The sequence below is a fragment of the Dermacentor variabilis genome, chromosome 6 (assembly GCF_050947875.1).
Source record: "Dermacentor variabilis isolate Ectoservices chromosome 6, ASM5094787v1, whole genome shotgun sequence".
Taxonomy (NCBI): Eukaryota; Metazoa; Arthropoda; class Arachnida; order Ixodida; family Ixodidae; genus Dermacentor; species Dermacentor variabilis.
The window spans coordinates 13683736-13709142 of NC_134573.1; the positions used below are offsets into that span (position 1 = coordinate 13683736).

The following is a 25407-nucleotide window of genomic DNA, read 5'->3' on the forward strand; positions in this document are numbered from 1 at the left end:
CTTCGCGCTGTTCGTTATTTTTTTTTTTTCGTGAATTACCAACTAGCCCAAGCAACCACCCTAGTTCACTTCAGTTCTAGTACAATGGGCCCTTTCTCTTCGTCTTATTCCTGTTCCTCAGCAAGTCCTAGTGCCTTGGACAGCTTGATTGCTCTTGCCGTGTGCCGAGCTCGTTCATTCGCTTACTGCATTCGAGTCAAGATCCTACTTCCAGAAGTGGCAGCCTTGTGTGGTGGGTTCAAACCCTCTTGTGGGCATAGCATGAGGATCTGCAAGGTTCTACGCTCGGAAGGGCACCGCCAGGCCCGCTTTTTCAACTTCACAGTTCTGAGAGACCGTCTACGGCAAAGAAAAAGTGGCGTGAGTTGACTGCTATCGTCGACAGAACTGCTGAATATCTCTGGCAGCATGCGCTTCTGCAACTACGTACCATCACTCCAAAGAAGCAACCACTGCCGAGGAACGATGTGCACCGTGTTGGAGATGTGACGCTTCCAGAAAAGGCGCAGCATGTGTTAGCCCTTGGGCCTAAGTTCGCCGTGGAACCTCGAAAGTCGCCACACAAACTTCTCACCCTTGTCAGGCAAGTTGCAAGACGTGCCTTGGATAACGAATCTGAAAGGTGTGTTGCAGAAGGTGTGGATGTTTTGACGCGTTACAAACCTTCCACAAAGGTACTCCCGATCGGATATGTTACATCGTTTCTGAAAGCGAACGCGTTATCACTGTTACCCTCTGACAAAGAAGGTGGTTTCGCTGTCCTGTCATTGGGTGACTTCAATTCGAAGGCCACCTTTGCCATTGATTCAGTTTTTAAGCGTGATGACAGTGTTTCCTTTGCAAACGTGAAATTGAAAGCAAAAAAATCTATGCGAATCCCTTAGCCTTGACCAAGCTAGCAAAAGTGATAGAAAAAACTAAACAGATAAGCTTAGATATTTTCTTTTCAGCTAGGACACATAATATTTACTGCCCTCGACGGGTTATCGTAACTGAAGCAGCGACTCGGCAGAAAGCTGTTGGCTTGTTTTAGCAAGATAAACTAAACCTTCTAATCGTTGACGATCCTTTCCTTGTTAGAGATTCTGGAGAAGTTATTAGTTTTTTTTTAAAGAGAATAAAATGGTACTCAAGATGTTCTCGATCGACGTTAAAGATGTGTACTATTCACTTCCCCATGACAAGTTGCTACTGGTTGTTGAAGAATGCATTGATGATTTTGGATCAGTTGGCTTTCAGAATACTGCAGGTATTTCCGTTGGCGGCTTTCTTGAACTGGCCACCTTCTATTTGAAATCAAGTTTCACCTCATGGAATGAACGAAATTACATACAAAGGAACGGTGTTTGTATATGATCATGCCTGGCGCCGACACTAAGTGATATTTCTCTAGATCATCATGATCGCAATATTCATGGTCACCAACCGCGTCCCCTGTTTTCAAAGTGGGCAGGTTTGTGCACGACTACCTGATATTTATTTAGTGCACTGATCACGCATTCGAGCCTGCTGTTTCGGAAGTTTTGGAGATCTTTAAGAAAGAGCTGCAGCCTCTACAACTTACGCATGAGGTCCCCATTGATGATTCCTTGAGCTTTCTAGATTTCAGGCTGTGCCTTGCTAAAAAACATGTGTGCTGCGGCTGATAACAGATAAGTAAAAAGCCACTCTTGCCCTTTAACTACAAACACTCAGAGCTCGTTAAACGAGGTATTATAAAGTTATGCCTCGTTAACAGCCTCAATAAATCTTGCCCACACGAGATGCAACATAGTCTTGCTGCACAGGTTGATCGCCTTTCTTGGGCTGGCTACCCTTTGGCCTTAATTTCAGCCATAGCGGAACAGGTTCTGAGGCGCACAAAACATGATGAAAGCGAACGCGTTATCACTGTTACCCTCTGACAAAGAAGGTGGTTTCGCTGTCCTGTCGTTGGGTGACGCTCAGTCAAGGAACCAGCCGGCTGAAAGACGCTGGTTTGCAGTGCTACCGTATGTGCATGATGTCTCCCATAGGCTAAAGAAGATTGGACAGCTTGCAGGAATCGCAGTCGTTTTCTCAGCCCCGGAAAAGCTGGAAAGGCTTTGTAAGCGTTTAAACGCGCCTAAACACGTCAGAGTTGTTGCTCTGTAGGTCACAGAAAACGTTTTGTGGCGTGCACAACGAATTAGGTTTACCAAAGTCCCCTGTCTTGTGGCAGTAAATAAGTTGGACAGACTGGCAGGTGCTTAAACGATCGTCTAAGAGAGCACTGTAACAACGTCCATAACACTGTTCAAGGCAACTTGGGCATCCATTGCCAGGGCTGCGGCTGCGTGCCCCTTTTTGAAGATACGGAAGTTTTAGCGAGACACAGCTCACAGCTCACCCGGGAAATTGTGGAAGCTGATTTCATCAGAAAATTGGGTAGTATGTGCGTAAGTGCCCCCTCTATCACGCTGACTCCTAGTGAAGTCACGTATCTAAGCAGATAGAAATCGTAATGTTCGTTTTTTTCAAGTGACCATGTTCTTAGTACAGTGGCTTGCTGTAAGAACACCCCTTGTGACTGCCTTTCATGTTCTGCGCCTGCCCCCTTGTATATATATACACACGATGTGGAAACGCAATGAAATATTGTTGCAAGTCAGCGCTGTGTATGTCGTCTCTCGCAGTCCTTGTCCTGCGCGCTGTACGTTAGTTTTTAACAAGCAACTAACCAGTAAATACCAAATTAAGGGCGGGGATAGTGGCAAAGAAAAAAGGACAAAATGTAAAGAGGCAGTAACAGTATACTGCATAAGCGCGATGGCGAAGAAGTCAGCGATAGAAATATATGAGATAGTGAAGAATGAAATCAGGATAGAAAATATTTACCATAATTCAAAGACCAGGGAACACTGCAGTGCTAATAGAAGCCAGATTAGGATGCCTGAGAACAAGATGTTATAGGAGAGATAGCGCGTTAACCACATGTGGAATGAGTGTCGGAGTATGCATCTAGATGTCAATCGGTAATTCTGCCCGCGGCGACGGGATTTAGGGGTAGCTAAAGAAAATGTAACTAGTCTGCGAAGAGACAGTAAGAGATTACTGGGAGTATTGCTGGCGCTAAAGTGGACAACATAAGGAAAAGATTTCAGTGCAATGGGTTAGTTTGAAGACGAATAGTTTGTTAACACGAACCGCGGACCCTCAGAATTTGCAAAGGACATTTCCTTAGACGGCTGCTATTGGCCCGATCGCTGACGTCAATCAAGAAGGGTGTTTGGATCAGTGTACTTGTTCCTGCGTTACCGTGCATAATAATTGACACACTTAACTAAATGGGCTGAAGTATAGCTGAAGTGAGCGAAAACTTCGCTTTAGGAGGAGTATTTTGATGATTGGAAAATGTAGAGAGGTCGGCCGGATATTGGAGCATCTGGCCTGCTACTCTACGTAACGGAAGGGGAAGAGGGGAAGAAAAAGGGTCACAATGGGGGATGATAATGGGAGGAACGAAGTGAAGGCCACATTACACAACTGGTATCACAGGCGTGAGTCCAGGCCCGTGTCACCTAGGAAACGTGAAAATGCACGCATTGTCTTTGTCGTCTGCCAACTCTGTGGTCATGCGCCTAGAACGTCGCTTTGGATTTTGATATGGATAACGCACTTCGGGGCGAAACCAACTGTCGTCTTCTGACGCTCACCCAACGCTCAGCGGTGCCCAGAGCCAGCACGCCCGCGTACGTCGGAACAATTTTTGACCGCACTGCCTTTTCGGCATCGCCGCCTTTATGCCTCGTTTGTTTCGAGTGGTTTTGAACGCCAGAAGTAGTGTCTAACCATACGAAGCTTATGATGCGGCACTGCCGCTTAATTCCAACGCGGCGGATCCCGTGCTGGTCAGTGTGCATGAGTATTATATATATATATATATATATATATATATATGCAAGCGAGTCCGTTGGTGACCAAGGCCTGTGAACGGCGCCTAATAAAACAGGAATATTAGGGCAACATACTTTTTGGCAAACTATTTAAACCTAAAATAACACATTTCGGTCAGCGTTGCGCTTGTGAATTCGTGGATCCAACGGTAAGGTCGGAACTACAACCCGAAGTCGACTGTCAACTCGTTAGGCGCACTTTTCTTTCCAGTAATGTTCTAAGTACACGAAAACGTCTGTATATCACGAGCGCACGCAGACGCGCACGACCTTCCATCCCGACAGAGTTAAGGTTGTTGGCACTACGGCTCTCCTGTCGCCGCTTCGATCGCTGTCGTTCTCGCGCAGCGGCAAAAGTGCCAAACGCGACCTCCTAAGGCCAGTGGCAGGGACCCGCCAAGGTTAAGAGGAGCGATCTTCTCTCCCTAGTTGACCTTGAAGTGGGGTTGCCACTGGGAGCTCCAGCAGCCATACAGTACTAAATGCACAGCCTGGCGAGGCTCCGCAATGCAATACCTAACTCCGGACGTTGCAGCGCAGTAGCTGCAGGTTCTCTAGAGCTGACTTTATCTTCGGTTTCTTCCGCTCGGCTCAATTCGACAGAAGTGAATTTTAGCCCGGAGATTGCATCGCCAACCTAGCGCGCTAAGCGCCCACAGCTATTTCTGGGAGCAATGAGTAAGCGAGATGCATCTTCCCATGTCATCGGGTACAAAGCCAGCAACAGAAAATCCGTTAAGTCTCGGTATTTGCTTCCTCAGGATGACTCCTTGCGGTGTGCTTGGCTACAGCGCATTGGCCTTCCTTCCACGGAGACGCGAAAAACGTTGGCGTTTGCGGTAGGCACTTCGCACGTAATGCCTTCCGTTATGGTCCGGAACTTCTGCAGGGCGCGGACGCCACTTGGACACGTTTGCATTTAAAGGCAAGTTCAATGCGGACGTTGTTCCTTCCCGACAGACAGGTAAGCGGAAAATTCATATTCAACAAATTTTTACGGACAGAGCATATTATAATCCGCAGGGTACATGCGGTTCATTAGTACAGGATGCGCAAGCGATCCCGCCTGCGCTCGACGCAGGATCAACACAACCACTGAGCCAGTCATGTTTCGTAAATGCGCTGTTGTAATGTGCGAATTGGACACTCAGCCTGCCTCTGTGCTTACCTCGACTACAGCTGTTTCACAACAACCCGCAGCTGCGCAGATGCGGTCCCTGCTTCTGGTCTCATTAATACCATCAGCACCGAACTAACGCCACAGCAGACGGAGGAGTTACTGGCGTTGTTATCCAAGCATAAAGACTCCTTCGGCGTGCACTCTCCTCTTCTGAGACAGACTTCTGCGACGGTTTATCGCATACACACAGATGGAACTTCCATCGTGCGCCGGCGGCCATATCGCGTTTCTTCCGCCGAACGCCAGATCATCGGTACCTACTTTGCTGACATGTTGAAACGAAGCATAATCCTCCCATCCTCAAGCCCTTGGTCGTCACCTGTCGTTTTCACGCGTATGAAAGACGGCTCATTGTGATCTTGCGTAGACTACCTTAACAGGATAACCCGCAAAGATGTATCTCCACTGCACCGAATCGACGATACATTAGATCCATTGGCGCGGAATATTTCTCCAGCCATGATCTACGCTCCGGCTACTGGCAGATCCCCATGCACGAATCAGACATGGAAGAAACTGTCTTTGCCACACGCGATGGACTTTACGAATTTAACGTTTTGCCTTTCGGCCTGCGTAATGCTCGCGTCACATTTGAGCGGACGATTGACACCGTACTACGGGGCCTAAAGTGGAAGACTTGCTTATGCTACCTTGAAGACATAATCATAATTTCATCGACCTTCCATCAGCACTTGCAGTGCCTCGACCAAGTCCTGACATGCCTCTCCGCTGCTGGCCTTCAGTTGAATACAAAAATATTCCACTTCGAGAGCAAAACGGTTAAAGTACTCAGACACCTTGTCAGCAAAGAGGGCCTTTGACCTGACCCCGATAAGATTACCGCTGTCCTCCGCTTCCCCAGGCCCCAGCGCGCAAAAGACTTGCGTAGCTTCCTTGGCCTAGCTTCGGATTTCCGGCGCTTCAAACCTAAATTTGCCACCATTGCCGCGCCGCGTCATCGCTTCCTTCTGGACCTCGCTACATATCGTTGGACGAATGCCAAACTGCTTTTGGCGCTTTCAAGCATGCCCTCACGTCCGAACTTGCGCTTTGTCATTTCGACAAAACCGCACCTACTCTTCTACATACTGACGCCAGCGGCCACAATATCGGCGCTGTTCTTCTGCAACGTCAGCAAAATTCCGAAGAAAGTATGGTTGCATACGCAAGCCGCAAATAACAGCCGCGGAGAAAAATTATACGATTATCGAGCGACAGTGTCTCGCCGTTGTTTGGTCCGTCCAAAAATTTCAGCCTCATCTGCACGGCTCCCACTTTACGGTCATTATTGATCACCACACCTTGTGCTGGTTGGCGACGCTAAAGAATTTAACGCGACGTTTCGGCCGTTGGATACTTCGTTTACAAGAATACCGCTTCGACGTCACCTACAAGTCTGGAAAGAAACACTAGGATGTCGATGATCTCTCTCGTTGTCCCCTGCCACCGTCTTCAACCGCTGCTTGCTTACTACCTTCCATAAGCAAACCACAGCACGCGTCTTCTGCATTTCCTTCGCTCGCAGCTCTCGACCGGCTCCCATCCAGACATTCTCATACGATCGCATCTTGCCAACGTACTGACTCCTACTGCCACTCCGTTATGGAACGTATTCGCAGATCTCGCACACCTGACGCTCGGCTCCGTTGGCAGTTGAACTTCAAGATCGAAAATTCTGTGCTATACTGGTACGTGTTTCATCCCGAAGGACATCGTTGGGTTCCTGTCGTTCCCCGATCACTTCGGGCCCAGATACTGGAGACCTTTCACGACGATCCCACTGCCGGTCACTTTGGTATTCAAAAACCTACGAGCGAATTCGCAGCCGCTTCTCTTGGCCTGGACTTGCAACCATCGTAGCGAAATACGTCGCTTCCTGTTCACTCTGCCAACTCCGCTAACGACTGACCTCACCTCCAGCTGTACTGCTCCAACCTGTCCCGTGTCCTGAAACTCCTTTCGCAGCCATTGGAATCGACCTATATGGACCGCTACCCTTAACCACTGGCGGTAAATGATGGATCGTCACAGCTGTAGACCACTTGACACGGTATGCTGAAACAGCCGCACTATCTTCGGGACCCGCAGAGTCGGTTGCGGCCTTTATCTTGGAAGCCATATTTTTACGGCATGGAGCCCCGCGTGTCCTTTTGAGTGACCACGGCAGGACCTTTCCGTCTAAACTTCCCGGCGATGTTCTCCATGCGTCCAATGCCATCCATAAAACGACTTGCAGCTGCCTCCCTGTAACTGGTCGCCTCACAGAGCGCTTTCATTGCACGCTGTCCGACACGACATCCATGTGCGTCAACCCTTACCACACAAATTAGGATGTCATTCTGCCATTCGTCACTTTCGCAAGCAACACAGCCGTCTAACGCACTACCGGGTACTCGCCCTTTTTCCTTGTATATGGTCGTCAACCGATCACTATCCTCGACGTTTCTTTCTTTGGTGTCCCCGTGCCCTCGTCCCCATCAATCTGTGAGCAGTTCGTTTCGCGCATTGCCCGGTGTCGCCAACTTGCCAGCCTCAACACCGACGCCATTCAACAAGATCGCAAAACTAGTTATGATGCATCCCACCCTATCGTTTCCTTCCGGCCTGGAGACGAAGAGTTGTTGTGGACACCAATTCGCCCGCCTGGCTTATGCGAGAAATTTCAGTCCCGTTTTATCGGGCCCTATACTGTTCGGGAACGGACTTCGCCAGGTAACTACCGTGTCACTCCCGTTGTTGCGCCTTTAAATGGCCGCTGCCATGACACAGAGATTGTGCATGTCTCGCGTTTAAAAGCCTTTTATACGGCGTTCGCCGCAATAACCAACGGCCAGGTTGGCCGCTTCCACGCACGGGGGAAATTGTGTACTATATTACTCCTTCACCTTTTTCATCTGTATGTATTCATCATAATGGCCAGCGTCATTTTCTTCAGCGCGAGACCTGTTAAATGTGCCGTCGAGATTTACCAACGTCTCGCAGTAGAATGCAGCAATCTTAAACCTTAGAACACGTTCGTGGCTACAATAAATCTGAAATGAGGCGCGGAATCTGGAAAAGAGTGAAGGTGCCTGCGCTGTCATTCGTAAATGCCATTTCCTGCTTAAAATCAGACTTTGTGCCGCGGTTGGAAGTTCACCGAAAGACAGTAGGCCAGGGAGGCCGCACCACATAACCAGAAATAAGACCGTGCAGGGCAGGCATCGGTTGGACGTTTCTTTAAGCCAAAGAAGCGCAGAGCAAGAATTGTTTTAAAGAAGGACTAATAAACATAAAAGAAAGGAAATTGCCTAACGTTAACACACACATCTATCTCAAAAGAGTGAACACGGATTGGCGTGTGAAGTAAAGAAAGTTGGCAGTCAAGTACAGGGTGATTGAAAGCGTAAATGTGCAAACAGGTAGGCAAATAGGCCCAAAAGCTTACCTAATTTGGTTCTCTAGCTCACTCAGGAAGGCTAACTTCCGCAAAGCTTGGCAAGGAAAACTTCGAAAACCCAGTTGAACTGAAGCGTCGCTCACATATTTTTACGCAGGTGGTGCCGTACAGAGCTGGATCCACATTCTACTGCGCCCTGTCAAAGCTGAAGATCACGCCGCGTGAGTACATCCGGTCTTACGAGGTGCGTTTTTTAAGTTTCATTCGCTTTCCAGTCATTGAGTTTTGTCCAGTCTTGATTTCCTCGTATTCCCGTATCAACTGTCGGGCCGCGTTTCCAATCGCTGCGGCACGCTTCGTACAACGCAATACTGGTGCCAAAGAGAAACGATCGCCACGAGGTCCCTGGTTAGTTTTCTAATCGATTCCGTTTGGTGCTCGCAGCAATCCTGTGCGAAACATTTATAAGCGAGGATGGATGGCGATATACCACTCATGAGACCACTCCACTATGTGTTATTTTTTTGTTTTATTGCGATAATAATTATATGGGCACTCCGGTCGCATTTCTACCGTCGGCGTCGCCATCGCCGTGAGGTTGCGTATAAAGTCCAACGGCGATGAAATCGTCGCCGCGCGCCGTATGCTTTATGTACGAGTTAAAGCGTGCGAGGGTGAGCTGCCCTTACGGAAACGAACGATGAGTTTCTGATGAGGACGTTATGCATTCCTAATGGAGCATGAGACAGGCATCAGAAATGCATCATTTCATGTTGTTTAGCATCACAAGTACATCAGTGACTGAAATGACAATGCACCTTAAGCTTTCTGATGAGAGGCGTAGACAGCCTTTTTTTGTTATTGCTAATGTCGAAGGAGATCACACAATAATGTGTATGACGCCAATTTCTTTCTGAACCTAAACAGCTCCAGGGACGAGACACCGACGTAGAAGACGACAAGACAAACGCAGATTAACAACTGCTGAGTTGTTAGTCTGCGTTCGTCCTGTCTTTTTCCTCGGTGCCTCCTCCTTATCGCAGTTTAAGTTCACAAAGAAATGTCTTACCAACTAGCCTCCCAACACTCTGCTCGAGTATGACGTGAAAGTTTTTTTAATGCGGAAGTATTAAATGGCTGAGGTGGATAATTCGGTGTTGTCGGCGTGACCACACGATGATACAAAAGGCTACGAACCTTCGACTTTTGGTGTTATTAAGGCGAAGTTGATGAGGGCACAGTTAATTAAGATGGAGTTAATTAAGGCACTCGACCCCACGACCTTTGGTGGGACTGGGACCCGTCATCTGTGGTGGTAATGAATGTGGCAATTAATGCACAATTAATTAAGGTGGAGTGAATCATGACACTCGTACCCACGATCTTTGGCGGGAGCCAAACCCGTGACATGTCATGTTAAGGATTGTGATGTTAATTAAGCCACAGTTAATTACCATAGAGTTAATTAGGGCACTCGAACACACGACCTTTCGTGGCAGTCGAACCTGCCACATGTGGTACTAGTCAATGCTATACTAATTATGGCACATTTAATTAGGATATAGTTAGTTAAGCCACTCGAACTCAAGACCTTTGGTGGGAGTCGAAACCGCGACCTTTGGTGTTAAGTATGCATTAAGTATTAGTTAGGTATTAAGGATGCAATGCCAATGTCCTTTAGCATCACGGGTACATCAGGAACTCAAATGACAATGTACCTGGGGATTTCTGCTGACGGAAGTCATCAGACTATTCATGTAGTTCGTAATGTCAAAGTACATCACAAAAACTTGAACAGAAAATGTGCTTTTTTTTTACACTAAAATCAGAGTTCCAGAACGACAGCACAGCTTTTTGCTTTAGTAAACCTAGAATAATGCATTCCATCGCACCCTTAAATGATGCTTTTCGTAGGAAAAATAAACCTTATGGTGTATAATATATAAACCTGACACACTTTGGCAACGTGTGATTTAACCTAAAATTTGCAGTGAGCTATATTGATATATGTAAATCATGGCCATTGATAAACATGGTCAATGGGCACATGCACAAACCCTGGAGCATGTAACACGTAATGCCCTTCTGTTGTTTAAACTATAAAACAATTTCGTGAATTAGGAAGGCCACAAAAGGGTTTGTTTTCGTCTTTTTTTTTTGTATTGCACGCACTTTTCAGTAGTGAGAATAACAAGCATACAATGCAAAGTTCAACATGCTGATTCAAACTTGGCCTGCTCTGTTGTAATTAGTAACTCCCAATGTGGCCTGCTCCTTTATGCCTGACTCTATTTCTAGTAAATTTTTCATGTGACATATAGCAGATGGGGGTATTCATGAACAGTATTTATTTAAAATGCCCCTCAGTTCTATAATTATCTGACTTCTGCAATAAAAATAACTTCACTTCACTTCACTTTATTTCCTTAAAGACCCCACAAGGGGGTGTTACATAAGGGGTGGGTTGTACAGAGATGTTACAAATGCCACAGGTATTTAACAAGACAGGTATATGGATACACTTTGAATAAAACGTGATGGACAGGTGATTGAAACAATGTCGTGGGGAAGGCCATTCCATTCTGAAGCTGCGCGGCAAAAAAATGATGCAGAAAAAGTAGTGGTGCCAGAACGGGGTCGGGTGACTTGAAGTGGATGGCCCGTGCGGGGGGATGTGCGAGCGGCGGGAGCGATGTAAGGTGGATGGCTGAAAGAACTGTGATAAAACTTGTGGTAAAGTGATAGTGTGGCGATCCTGCGGCGAGACGAAAGAGTGGGCAGACCAGAGTCATTCTTAAGGGATGACACACTGATATCATATGAATAAGAAGAATGAATGAAGCGAGCAGCACGATTTTGCACTGCTTCGATAGCGTTAATCAAATAAACTTGGTGAGGGCTCCAGATTGGTGATGCGTATTCAAGTTTGGGTCGAATTAATGATTGGTAAGCCAAAAGTCTTACGTGGTAGGGTGAGTGACGCAGATGACGTTTTAGAAATCCTAATGATCGGTTAGCCGATGAAATGATATTCGTGACATGGGTGCGCCAGGAAAGATCAGGGGTTAATGTTACACCAAGGTATTTATAGGATTCACTTGTTCCAACTGGTATGTTAGCGATTTTATAAGGAAATTGGAGTGGGTTTTTGCGGCGGTGGAAGGAAACTAATTTACATTTGTTAGGATTAAGGGTCATTAGCCAGCGGTTACACCAGTCTAACACTTTATTAAGATCATTTTGTAGGGCTGTTTGGTCAGATATGTTAGTTATTTTGCGGTAGATAACACAGTCGTCAGCGAACATGCGGATGTTACATGATAAATTATTAGGCAAGTCGTTGATATATATTAGAAATAAAAGTGGGCCGAGGACAGATCCCTGCGGCACGCCGGACGTTACAGGGAGCGAGTCAGACTTGACATTGTTAAGGGAAACAAACTGAGAGCGGTTAGTCAGAAATTGGGCGATCCAGTTTAGAACGTCGTGTGGCAGATTGAGTTGAGAGAGCTTCATTAGCAGACGCTTGTGTGGTACTTTATCAAAAGCCTTGGTGAAGTCAAGAAAAATGGCATCTGTTTGTAGGTTAGTGTCGAGGTTAGCATTCAGGTCGTGAAGAAAAAGGGCTAGTTGGGATTCGCATGAGAGGCCTTTTCGAAATCCGTGTTGAGAGGGATTAAAAAAGCTGTTAGAATCAAGGAAATGCATGACCTGAGAGTATATGATATGTTCCATGAGTTTGCAGCACACACTGGTTAGAGATATGGGGCGGTAATTTAACGGACAGTCTCTGTTGCCTGCTTTGTGAACTGGAATGACCTTCCCACACTTCCAGTCGTAAGGGAGAATTCCTGAGGAAAGTGACTGGGAAAACAGTAACAGTAAAAATTCGGCAGATATGTGCTTAGTGTTTTTCAAGAGCTTGGAATTTATTTCGTCCGTACCAGTAGAAGATGACAATTTCATTTTTTCAATTAAGGACAGGATACCAGCGAAACTAATGCTTATGGGTGGCATTTCTGGTAAACTAGCGGAAAACGGTTCTGTTTCAGTAGGGTTAGGTTCATTTGTAAAGACAGACGAAAAGGCTGTATTAAATATATTGGCACTTTCTGAACAACTTGCTTCTTGACCAGATTGATTAGTAAGGATAACGGGAGGGGTGTCATGTGGGTTTAGAATTTGCCAGAAACGTTTGGGTGAATCAGCAAGGATTTTTGATAGCTCAGTGTGAAAGAATGAGTATTTAGCGTTGCGCACTTCTGTTAAGTATGCTTTTTCTGCAATGTTGTACTTGTCCCATGCGCAAACACTGTTTCTAGTCTTGGCGATACGAAAAAGACGTTTCTTCTTGTTTTCAAGCGATTTTAATGATTTAGTAAACCAAGGTTTTTGGCGGGTAGGACGGAAAGTTACCTTAGGGATGAAGCCATCAGCTAATCGGTTCATTTTGTTCTTGAAGAGTGACCAGTTTTCGTTAATAGGTCGTTCCCAAAAACCATCTTGAAACGAGGGAAAAAAGGCATTAAGTTCACTAATGATGGCCCCATAGTTCCCCTTGTCATATAGTCGAATTGTTTTCCTGCAAGCGTGGCGTATTTCGGGGACAAAGGCAAAATTAGCATGAATTACTTTGTGGTCACTTATTTCTTTTAGAAATGTTATAGAAGATAGGCTCCCTGGATCTGTTGTTAAGATTATGTCAAGAATATTGGCGGTATCGGAAGTGACTCGTGTAGGTTGTGATACTAGCTGAGTAAGATTAAAGTTTAGGCAAACGTCAAGAAATTCGTTAGCTTCTTTCGCATTGGGTGCTGACGAGGTTAGGGTCATCCAGTCGATATTCGGAAAGTTAAAGTCTCCAAAGAGAACGACGCGAGCATTAGGGTATTTAGTCGAAAGTTTGGTTAAAATATTATTAAGTTCGCGTGAAAAATCTGGAGTGTGTCTAGGAGGCCTGTAGCAAACTCCCAAGAGCACAGACTGTGGTGCGGAACGACAGATTAACCATAATATTTCAAGGTCGGAGGATATTTTGATAACAGAACACGAAAGCTGTTTGTTTGCAGCAATGAGGACGCCACCGCCACGTGTGCCGAGACGATCCTTTCTAAAAAGATTAAAGTTGGGCAAGTCGGATAAAACTTCGCCATCGGTGACGTCAGAGGTCAACCACGTTTCAGTTAGAATAAGTAAGTTGCTACTGGATGAAGATACAAGGCTTGACACGTGGTGGCGTTTAGAAAGAAAGCTGCGAATGTTTGTGAAAATAATCGAAATAGAGAGATTAGCTTTGTGACCAGAAACGGAACCATTTAATGATTTGGGGCGGGGAGGGGGTTGCTATGATTTTTCTTCGATAGTTTCGGTTGCATTGTCGAATACGTAGCGTTTGGAGCCCATAAATAATGTTTTATATCGTAAAAGAAAAGGACCAGATTTTTCTTTAGCAAAAGCGAGAAGGTGCTTCCGTGCGTTCCGAACGATCCGAACGTTCCGTTTAGAACGATACAGTTCTAATAGAAAGTACTTGAACAGATTTTAATGAATAGTTTTCTTTCTGACAAAAAAATGACACATTTTAAACAAAACATCATGAAAGGTAAACAAAGTACATACACACCACTTGCTCTCTCAGCGGTATACACCGTTGCTGGAAAAGCGCCGCACAGCCAGTGAGGACTACACACAATCGTTCGCGATGCTGTAAGCCAAGCATACACTGCGCCCTGGCTACACCTATTCTCAAGCGCAACGTGGCGTACTGCGCTACAAACTGTACAATGTCGAGTGCGTCTATTGCTTTGTGGCAAGACGACTGTAGTTGGGAAGCTGTCGAGCCGCCGGGGCGATTCGGTCCCCTAACACTGTCATGAACTTTAAAGCCTCAATTTCATTGTTTATGATGTATTACACAAAGAATGGATTATGAAAGATGTATTACACAATAATACAGGGCTGGAGGGTGTTTGGCAGGCATTCTTAAATCATGGACAGCAGGTTGCCATTATCCCTCAAGAAAGAAGTATGTAACCAGCTGTGTCTTACCAGTACTCACGTACGGGGCAGAAACCTGGAGGCTTACGAAAAGGGTTCTACTTAAATTGAGGACGACGCAACGAGCTATGGAAAGAAGAATGATGGGTGTAACGTTAAGGGATAAGAAAAGAGCAGATTGGTTGAGGGAACAAACGCGAGTTAATGACATCTTAGTTGAAATCAACAAAAAGAAATGAACATTGGCAGGACATGTATTGAGAAGGGAAGATAACCGATGGCCATTAAGGGTTACGGAGTGCATTCCAAGGGAAGGGAAGCGCAGCAGGGGGCGGCAGAAAGTTAGGTGGGCGGATGAGATTAAGAAGTTTTCAGGGACAACATGGCCACAATTGGTACATGAGCGGGGTAGTTGGAAAAGTATGGGATAGGCCTTTGCTCTGCAGTGGGCGTAACCAGGCTGATAATGGTGCTGACGACACAAATTTTCTCTCAGCACTGTTTTATGGTCATTAAGTAGGTCCGATACCATAGTGGGCATTCAATGTACACAAATACGTGCTGCCGCCTCAAATCAGCCCGACACATTTGTTCAGTTGGGTCGTCAGTATTGTGGTATATTCTCTTGTGCACTCAGCCTGAAGAAATTGAATGGAACTATTTTTACAACATGTAGTCACCAGCCTGCGGCATACCCTGTATATTTGAACAGTTAGCATGGCCTTTTTCATTTATGTACATTCAACACGTCGCTCAAGGCAAACCAAAATGATATCCGTTAGACGGCAAAAGAAGCCATCCATCTCAATAAAGGAATTCATTCTGCGGGCCTTGTCGAGCTTGGCAATGCAAAACATGAACCAATACTCACCTACTTATAATGCAACCCATCAGTCCTGTATACTGACTTGGCGTAGAATGTGACATCACTATTTTGAGTGAACTGTTTCCTCAGCGCATAGCACTTCACAAGACTTTTGAACAGTTTGTCAACATCAGCACCAGCCCTTACTTTTGTCACTAGATGCCATGGTGCCTGGGGAGCGCTTGCACCAGACAAACTTCTCAAGTATTTGCTTTTCGGGGTAGCGTTTACCCCTCGCCGTTTTGACAGGCTTGCGGTTCATTGCTTCAAAAGGAAACACTGAATAAGCTCACAGAGGAACCCAGTATTTCACGATGTCTACAATGTGTAAGAGCAAGTGGGAATTTAATGTCATATTACTTGATCCCATATAGCTTCTCATATTCCTTCAAAAATTTCCCCATTCGTGCCTTCATAGCATGGAACTTTTCAAGTGCAGTGCACTCACCCAACATGTAATGGATCACGTCAACGAATGACAACCAATGCTTGAAGTTCTTTGACGGAATGTAGCCAGCCAGCACAGCTGGTGCATACAATAATTGCCAGTCGCGCCATTCTGCTAACTTCCAGTACTTTCCCCCTTTCAGTGACCGTGGCGGTCTTGAAATTTCCCGTACTGGACACAATCGTTTTAGCTTTCATCAGCTTCCTGAAGGCGATGACGGAGGTAAAAGCTATGCTTCTGCTTTGACTTAAGCCAAATTAGGCCTTTTTAAAGCGAGAACAAACAGCGTGCATCCAATCTACTGCAAAGCCAGAACTGAAGCTGGAAAAAAGTCATGTGAGTAAGAACACTTGTGCCTTTTACTTCACAGCTTGCTCCTTTATTGTGTGTTCGGGCCTTTAAAGCATGCTGGTGGAATTATTCCTGTGTGCGCATCTTTGGAAAGGATTTAGGTGTATGATAGATACGGCAGTGCCCATTGCCATATGGGCAACAGCCTGCCCTACCATCTCACACCAGCTGCACCCATGCTTACCATTGAACTGTGTCATGCCCATCAGTTCACACCTAGCCACACTATCTACAGTACACGGTCCTGGGTACACTTTTGTTGCCTTCCAACTACCTTTAGTATTGCCATGTTAAACCACTAGCCGACATCTCATTCGCTATTTTCGCAAAAGGCAAAAGAAAACTGTTCATGGCATGCTTATGTAGGTCACACCACAAAGCAGGGAGGAGTTTCTGCACGCTTTCTTTGTATGGCAGCTCATTAATTTGGACAAGAAACGGCCAAATGCCAAATGCACTTCTCCCAAAAGGAGTCAGGCCATCAGTATTAAAAGTTCACGCTAAATAATCAGAACCAAAAGGCAGTTTCCTGTAACAAACACTGTATGTTATGTCACTAATGTCATATGAATCAGACTGTTGAAAAGGCTTAGCATGCCCCGATTTCAGCACATTACGTATTTGACCTTCTAAGTCAATTACAAAAAATGATAATGTTTTCAAAAGATTAGCTACATGATGCTCGATGTTGCACTTGCTGGGAACAAGATTTGTAACATTCTCTAGGAGTTCCAGATAGTTGCAATAGCCACTGCAGTAAAAGCGCCTGATCTTGCGGTCTACGCTGCATAAATGCCTGAAGAACACGTACTTTGATGTTGGCAAGGCTGTTCCTTCTGGAAGGTAAGCATTTAGTAAGTTCAGCAGGCTTTCTGTAGCCTCCCTTGACGCATCATGATGAAGGCTGTGTCCCATAACCAGAAGAAGGCTTTCAGCCACTGTGGCTCCGGACTCAGGATACGGTGGTTGGTTCTGCGACAGACACAAAAATGAGTTATTAGATAGCCACCTTATGCATTTTTCATGAGAATGCCACTTTTATTGATATACACACTTTAGCGCTTAAAGTTTGCATAACAACAAAAACATGTGTGCTGTATACCCTGAACGAAAACTGACAACCCATTCTTATTCAGATTTATATTACATGTCAGTTTGATACCTAATATGGCTTGGTACCAAATTAGGCTCAAATAAACAGGAATTCCACTACTACTGGATGTGCATATGAAACCGGAACGCATGCACTACCAGACCAGTAGATGGAACAAACACATAAGCAAATGAATTCTCTAAGGGCTGATCCACGCATGTGCAGACTGGGCAAGAAATACTCGAAGGCTATACACATGCTGCAACTGAAAGTGGTCTTGTTGCAAATGAGTAGCTTGGCATGAGCAATGTAAATATATTTAAATTGACAGATTACTGAACTCGCAGCTGAGGCTATGCAGATCTTGCTTTATATCCTTCATTATTTTAATAAAAAAACAGCAGCGAAATTATGGGCCATTCAATAAAGCATTAGGCCTTGTATTATATAATGATGCAACACCTTCTACATGTCTGTGTCAGGCCTGTGTTCATCATTGTTGGGAGGTCTAAAACTTGACAGTCAAGCTTTTGCAGAAATAATTAAACACTGAGTTATGAATTCAAAGTTCTCATATTGGCATTTTTAATAAAAACTGTTCATGTTTTATAGGCAGGGCTTTTTACTTGTGCGCTGAAATTAGAAGTTCTCGCATTCCAACCACAAGAATTCTTATGCTGTCACTACTCTTGGAAATTAAGCCGTTGCCTGGCACTCAGTTGTAGACTGCTACAGCGGCTCAGTCACCATAACAGCTAATGCCACAAAATATAGGGAGTAGTCTCCTACCGCTTTCATTTCTTCCAATGTCATATTGAATTATTTAAACAGATTCCCTAATTATTACTTAACACCCTCCACGTTTATTTGTTAGTATGCATGCAACATGTTTTATTATATTTTTCCGAGTACACAGATGACTTTTCCATACCTTGATGCGTTTCCCTTACCTTGGTATCCACTCTGTCGCTCTAACTGACCACGGGTTATCCATCCTTCGCATTACATGATCTGCCCAAGTCCATTTCTGTCTCCTAATGTAGACTGGAATGTCTGTTTCATTTGTTTGTCCTGTGATCAGCTCTGCTGTCGTGCTATTAATGTTACGCCTATAATTTTTCGTTCCATCGCACGCTCCACGGCTCTTGGTTTCTTGTCGAGTTTCCTTGCTATCCCCCTTGTTTCTGCACCATATGTTAGTACAGGCAAAATGCAATAGTTGTACAGCGGGCAAGTTGCCGATCATGAGTCGGGAATGCCTTCCATATGCGCACCAGCCCACCCTTATTCTACGGTGAATTTCCTTTACATGAGTTGGCTCCCCTGTTACTATTTGACATAGATGTGCATACTTTTGCGCATATTCTAGGGTCCGGTTGCCCATCGTGAATCTCCAGTATCTCGCCGGACCACCTAGCATCATTTTCCTCTTTCGCATATTTACTCATCTTCAGCCCCCACTTTAATACTCTTTTGGTTGAGATCTATCATTTGTGGCAATATTTCGCCATCATTGCTGAAGAGCAAATGTCATCTCTAAACCTTAAGTTTTTGAGATATCCTCAATTCAACACAATTCCCATTTCTTCCCAACCTAGTCGTTTGAATACTTCTAAGCAGGCAGTGAAGAGCATTGGAGAGATTCTATATCCTTGCCTGACCCCTTTCTTTATCGGAATCTTTGCTTTTCTTGTGTAGCAGCAAGGCAGCTGTGGAGTATTTGTATATGTTGGTGACGGTATTCACATATGTTTCAAGTACACATTGACGACGCAATGCGCCCAAGACTGCTGGTATCTCTACAAAATGTAATGCGTTTTCACAGTCCATGAAAACCGTATAAAGAGTTTTGTTGTACTCAGCACATTTCCCAATTACCTGATTGATTACATGGCAACGATTCATCATATAGTACCCCTTCCTGAAGCCGGCTTGTTCTTGGTGTTGATTACAGTCAAGTGCTTCTCTCAGCCTATCAGAAATTACCTTCGTGAGTGTTTTGTGTTATGCTGAAAGTAAGCTGATGTGTCTAAATTTTTCAATTTTTTTTACATCGCCCTTCTTCTGGCACAAAATAATAATGGCGTTCTTCCAACTCTCTGGTACAGTTGAGGTCTCAAGACATTGTGTCTCGCGCTGCAAGCTTCAATATGAAAATTGTGCAGATCCCTCGCATTGTGGGAATCGATGTAAGCGAAATTTTGTGCTGTTTGCGTTGATTGACGATAATTAGTGATGATGTTGACGGCGAATGTTTAATTTCTTCAACGTTTTGTCCAACACGAGAATGGTGAGTTGACATTAAACGCTACCTTGCGTGCACCACTGCTGTTTGTTTGCGTTGTACACAAAACACAGAGAGAGAAGGAGATTCTTGAATATGGGAAGGAAAGGTTGGGGCAAAGTGCAGCGCAGTAAAACACACAGAGAGGTATTTCCTTGAGACAGGTATTTCCTTGAGGCGTAGTTGTGCGCTATGTTTCATAACCTATGAGAGGTTTGGGAATTTTCACTGCCTCACATGGCACATTGCCTCGTGGCAGAAGCATTAAATTTGAATTGAAATATTTTATTTGCTTATTTATTTATTTATTTATTTATAGAATACTGTCAATCCCCGATGGGGAGGGATTATTACAAGGGTGAACAACATGTCACAACTCATCAATGAACGGTACTAAAACGTTATATAGAAAAAGAGCACATAATGATTGGAGACTATACAAGAATAGCAGTAGTACATTCATACATAATAATACAGGCAACGAAGCCAAAAAGAGACCCGCCGTGGTTGCTCAGTGGCTATGGTGTTGGGCTGCTGAGCACGAGGTCGCGGAATCGAATCCCGGCCACGGCGGCCGCATTTCGATGGGGGCGAAATGCGAAAACACCCGTGTGATTAGATTTATGTGCACGTTAAAGAACCCCAGGTGGACGAAATTTCCAGAGTCCTCCACTACGGCGTGCCTCATAATCAGAAAATGGTTTTGGCACGTAAAACCCCATAATTTAAATTTTTTAATGAAGTCAATGTACATCAACCAGCAGGAAAACTCGAAAACGTGCAAGGACCACAATCGGATTATGAGGCAGGTCGTATAAGGGCGCACTCCTCCTTAATTTTGTCACCGTTGTGTTCTTTAACGTGTCCCTAAATCAAAGTGCGCGAGCGTTTTTTATCCGCGACCTCGAGCAATTCCATAGCCTCAAAGCTACCACGGCGGGCACAGAAGTGTTTATTTGACGTGCGACTTCCAGAAATATCAGAAGTGAACCGTGTAGTACCTCGAATTTAAGTTTATTCTGCGTTTCCTTGCATTTTCACGTCACCTTCTTCCTATCCACCCTCCCTTGTAGTTGTATGGTAACTGCGAGCGAAGAATGGCTTGGCTGTTATGCACTCGTTTCGCGCAGCGTCAGTTCTGCCCATTCTCTGCCTCCTCTTCCGTCTCCTGTCTTCCATTCTATCTAGCTTACCTCTGGACTAGCACGTCGATAGAAAGGTAAGCGCTTGCGGGGGTCACGGATAATTACAGCGGTCACGAGGCTAATGTGGCGACGACCCGGGAGCTACACAGGGCATTGCGCACATTCGACGCGGTGCAGTCCAAGCAATGTCCTCGCTTCTCTTTTCTTCTCTACGACGCTCTTTCGAAGCACGCTCTGAATCACCCCGCGACGCGGTGCGCCTGACAGCAGTAGCCACAGCAGCAGTGGGAAAGGAAAAGGCAAGGAAAGGTTCGCTTTAAAATTTCCCCATCTTGCCAAGTCGACTGTTATACCGTCTTTTTCGGCTACAAAGTTGGATGGCTTATCTGCAAATTGTACGGTTCATAATAGAAGTCTTCTGCCACCTTCCCTATGCTACTAAAAAAATTATGGGGTTTTACGTGCCAAAATGACGATGTGATTATGAGGCACACAGTAGTACGTGGGTGACTCCGGAATAATTTGGACCACCTTAGTTTCTTTAACGTGCGCTTAAATCTAAGTACACGGGTGTTTTCGCATTTCGCCCCCATTGTAATACGGCTGCCGTGGCCGGGATCAAATCCCGCGACCTCGTACTTAGTAGCCCAACACCATAGTCACTAAACAACCACGGTGAGTCAATATGTTACTGAATATGGTAATAAGGTTGCCTTGTTTGTTATTTTCCGTGTCTTAGCAGTACTTACGTACGGGACAGAAACCTGGAGGCTTACAAAAAGGGTTCTACATAAATTGAGGACGACGCAACGAGCTATGGAAAGAAGAATGATAGGTGCAACATTAAGGGATAAGAAAAGAGCAGATTGGGTGAGGGAACAAGCGCGAGTTAATAACATCTTAGTTGAAATCGAGAAAAAGAAATGGGCATGCGCAGGACATGTAATGAGGAGGGAAGATAACCGATAGTCATTAAGGGCTACGGACTGGATTCCAAGGGAAGGGAAGCGTACCAGGGAGCGGCAGATAGTTGGGTGGGCGGATGACATTAAGAAGTTTGCAGGGACAACATAGCCACAATAAGTACATGACCTGGGTAGTTGGAGAAGTATGGGAAAGGCCTTTGCCCTGCAGTGGGCGTAACCAGGCTGATGATGATTATGATGATGATGTTTCTTATTTACTGCGTGCGCCATAGCTGTACACATTTTCTTTTGGGCCGCTTTTATGCTGGCTCCCTTTCTTTATTGCTGCCTCAATCTCTCTGACATAATTAATTGCGTGGTATGTCACCGACTTTCTCCTTGCTGAGCAGCTTAGATGGCTCAGCAGATTCTACTTTATCTCTTAAAGTATGTACTTTCATCAGTTGTCGTTTCTTTATTAACGCTATTGTGCTTTAAGAGAGCTTGCTTACTTCTTGTCTTGATGTTTTACCTTCACCTTTACCGACTTTAATTGCTGCTTAGGAAACCAGTCTAGTTAAAGTTTCGTTCATTTCTTCTATGTCATCGTTTTATTCGTGTTCTACGGAATCATATTGCTACTCAAGGGCAATATTAAATTCTTGTTGTTACCTTACTAGATCGAGGTTATCCCATTTTTTGCGATTAGTTCAGTTCTTCTTCTCTTCAGGTTGAGGGCAATTTTCGCTCTTACTAACCTACGATCGCTAAACTTTACCTACTGCTACTGTGTCCTGTAGTATGCCTGCGTCACCACACTGTATAAAATCTATTTCACTTTTTGCTACTTCCTTAGGACTTCTTCATGTTCAGTCACTATTTCTATAATATCGGGAAAACACATAGGTTGCTTTATATACACGCAAAACACAAGAGCAGTTTTAGTGCCACTCAAGACACGAAGGCTGTTGAAGGTGTTGTTCAAGCTCAGTGCTCAGCTTTTCCGTTCCTCTCTAAATAGCATCAAAGCTGTAAAATATCTGGGGCTGCATTCACTCATTCATTAAAGGAGAAAATATTGATAATATGGGTGCAAAAGCAATTCAGAAACTGTATTTCCAGAAAAAAAGTTGGCTGCTGGTTCTCCTCACGTTAACAGTTGCAGGACTTTAATCAGGCCTGCTACGAGTGCTTGCGGGGGTTTGAGCCATTAATGATGAATGTTTTTATTTGTGGACACGAAAATTGTGTAGTACCCTAGCCATATACCACTCCGCTGTAAAAAAGGTGGGTGCTCTGGCAAACGTTAGGTAGATTTCATGGCCTCGAATAATCTGAGAAAGCTATGCAAAAGCAGCAACCCACTTTCTAAAAAGAGGGTAAGCTATGAATGGAGCCATAGAACGTGGTTGATAGCATGTCAAGAAGGCGTCGTACACGAGACCCCACTCTTGTGTGGTGGACGCTGCGTCGGGCATACCAGGCGGTGTCTAAACGATACACATTGCTGCAACAATGTAAAGAAAGGCGCTGACGGCTGGCCAACTGCAGCCTGTGCGGTTGCTCGCCTTTTTTCCGAGAAAGTTACGTTTCCGATATGCGCGAGCACAAAGAAGAAAGAACGAGACTGATAAGTGAAATTGAAACTGTTGAGAAGCTAGGCGAAGAGTGTGCTGGCACGCCTTCATTGGGCACGTTAAGGCGCTCGAGCACGCTCTAGCCAGCAGAGTGCGCTCTTCTAAACTTACCGGCTAAAAAGCGACTTCCGGTGCGTGATTGCGGAGCGCGCTCTACGCGCCCCATCCTGGAAACGGTGCGCGAGAGCGCGCGCCTGCTACGGCTTCCGGAAAGATGACGTGTTTCCTACTCTTTCCACTTGCGTAGTCCGTTCTTCTTGACCACTCGTTCCTCCCGCCGCCGCGCAGCCGGGCGTCTGAAGCTGCTCTCAAGCAAGATCGGAAACGTGTTGGCGCGCTTTGAGCTTGGCGCGAACGTTGAGCTTGCATCGCATACGTAAGACGCTGCTGCTGCCTCCGTCGCCGCGCGTCAAATTCTTCTACCTCTTCATCGTCTAATAAAAACTGCAGGAGTACGGTCGGTGGCGCCATTTTCGAAAAGCGCGCGAAGTGCGATAGCGGATGCGGAAGCAACATAGCATTCGCCAGTTACGGCGTTCGTGCACCCGAAAACAGTCGGCGAAAATGACCGTTAAGCTCCGAAGGCGTCGCACTCGAGCGCACTCGGGCGTGCTCCTGTGGAGTTCGGAGCGCGCTAACTTAACGCGCCCATTATGTTTAGCAAGGAAAAGAATGTCGTATCTCGATGTATGTCTGCGCGTGCCTGAGTTGTTGCACGGCACGTAAATAGTGATCCTGATTCTAATAAATATTCTGTTGTAAGTTAGCGCTTCTGTTTGTCCTTCCTGCGTCCGTGTGAAAAAACGTTTCCGCGCTAAAGCACTATATAAATGACGGTCTTCTTCATATCACGTGCGAGCTTTAATCGTAGCCTCGGATTCCACTGTCGGAACTGAGAATGCTAACGTACACATGCTTCAGATTTTGGTGGCGAGCTTACGCAGTTACTGTGCGTTGCCGAAAGCATAGCGTAAGCTTCTAAATGTATTCACCCAAGCCTGTGATTGGCCCGTGTGCCACTGATCCAGTTGCGTGTCTCGTAAACAGCACTGTTTTCTGCTACTGCTATTCAAACTGGCCCCAATGGTTAATTAGACTGGCGTGATAGCTGTGCGGAAACCCGCAAAGTGGAAAGAAGTAATTAATAAAGCGAAAGTGAGACATCCACCCAATCGTAGCTAAGTGCTACATAGGAAGCCGATACGAAACGGCACCACTACCGACACGGGTTCCTCATTCGAGAAACCTTCTTAGCAATTGCTACGATTGGGTGGATGTCTCATTTTCCCTTTATTAATTACTTCTCTCCACCTTTCGGGTTTTCGCTGAGCGATTACGACAAACTCTTGCCTTCGAGTTGTTGATAAGTTGGACTTGGCCCTGCCATCTGCTAACCACCTGGTTAGCCCAGATGGGAGCATGGCAGCCCTAAAAATGCGATGGTTCTGGGCTGGAGTCCCAGAACAGGACGATCTTTCCTTCAACTGCAAGGGTTTTCTAACGAGGAACCAGTATGTGCTTCCTTTGTAGCAATTGCTACGATTGAGTGTATGTCTCATTTTGTTTTTATTAGTTAATCAGACTCCTTGCTACAATCTAATGCCTAATATGCTTCCCTTCTTGCAATGCAAAATGTCTGTGCAGGATTGCCACAAGGACTACAAGAATCTCGTCGGTCCGGAGCACGAAGACTGACCAGACTGAAAAAAAAATGGCAGCCGCGCAGCTGTGAGGATTTTGCTGAGTGTGCGCGCAATAAAACGCGTCGGAGTTCTCGGTCATGTTGCAAAGCGCATGCTCAAGCTGCCGCGTAAAAGAAAAATTATCTGCATCAAGGCGTATGGCTAAAGTCATCCAGTGAGTATGGATCCAGGCGTTCTAGTTTCGACGCGCCCATCTCTTTGTTGGCCATCTGCAAGAAGACTGCGCCGCTTGTCGCAAGTCTACTCCACTTGCTCCACAAATCTCGGACAGCGGCGCTGCGTGCACGCGCCTTTCTGCGCACAGTGCTGCTGCGCAACTGAGAACGCCCCGTTTGATATGCTTTTTGTGTTGAGACATCTAGCGTAGGTGTTCGAGAAGCATGTACGACACAGCGCTATATTCTGCTGAATCTCTACAGCGCTGAAACATGGAATTCGTACTTGAAAGTGCCTGAAACTCAGCTTGCTGGTATTGATCCATGGCTTAAACATACAGCGCCAGAAAA

General features: G+C 45.5%; 1 protein-coding gene across 1 annotated transcript in view; it reads left to right on the forward strand.

The window, feature by feature from the left end:
* LOC142584089 (uncharacterized) overlaps positions 1-24961 on the forward strand; it is a 445388-nt gene extending 420427 nt beyond the window's left edge. The window contains exons 5-6 of the mRNA XM_075694266.1: positions 8631-8717; positions 24843-24961. Coding sequence (XP_075550381.1) covers positions 8631-8717; positions 24843-24893 — 138 coding nt within the window. The 3' untranslated portion in view covers positions 24894-24961. The remainder of the gene's footprint in view (positions 1-8630; positions 8718-24842) is intronic.
* Positions 24962-25407: the final 446 nt, after the last annotated feature.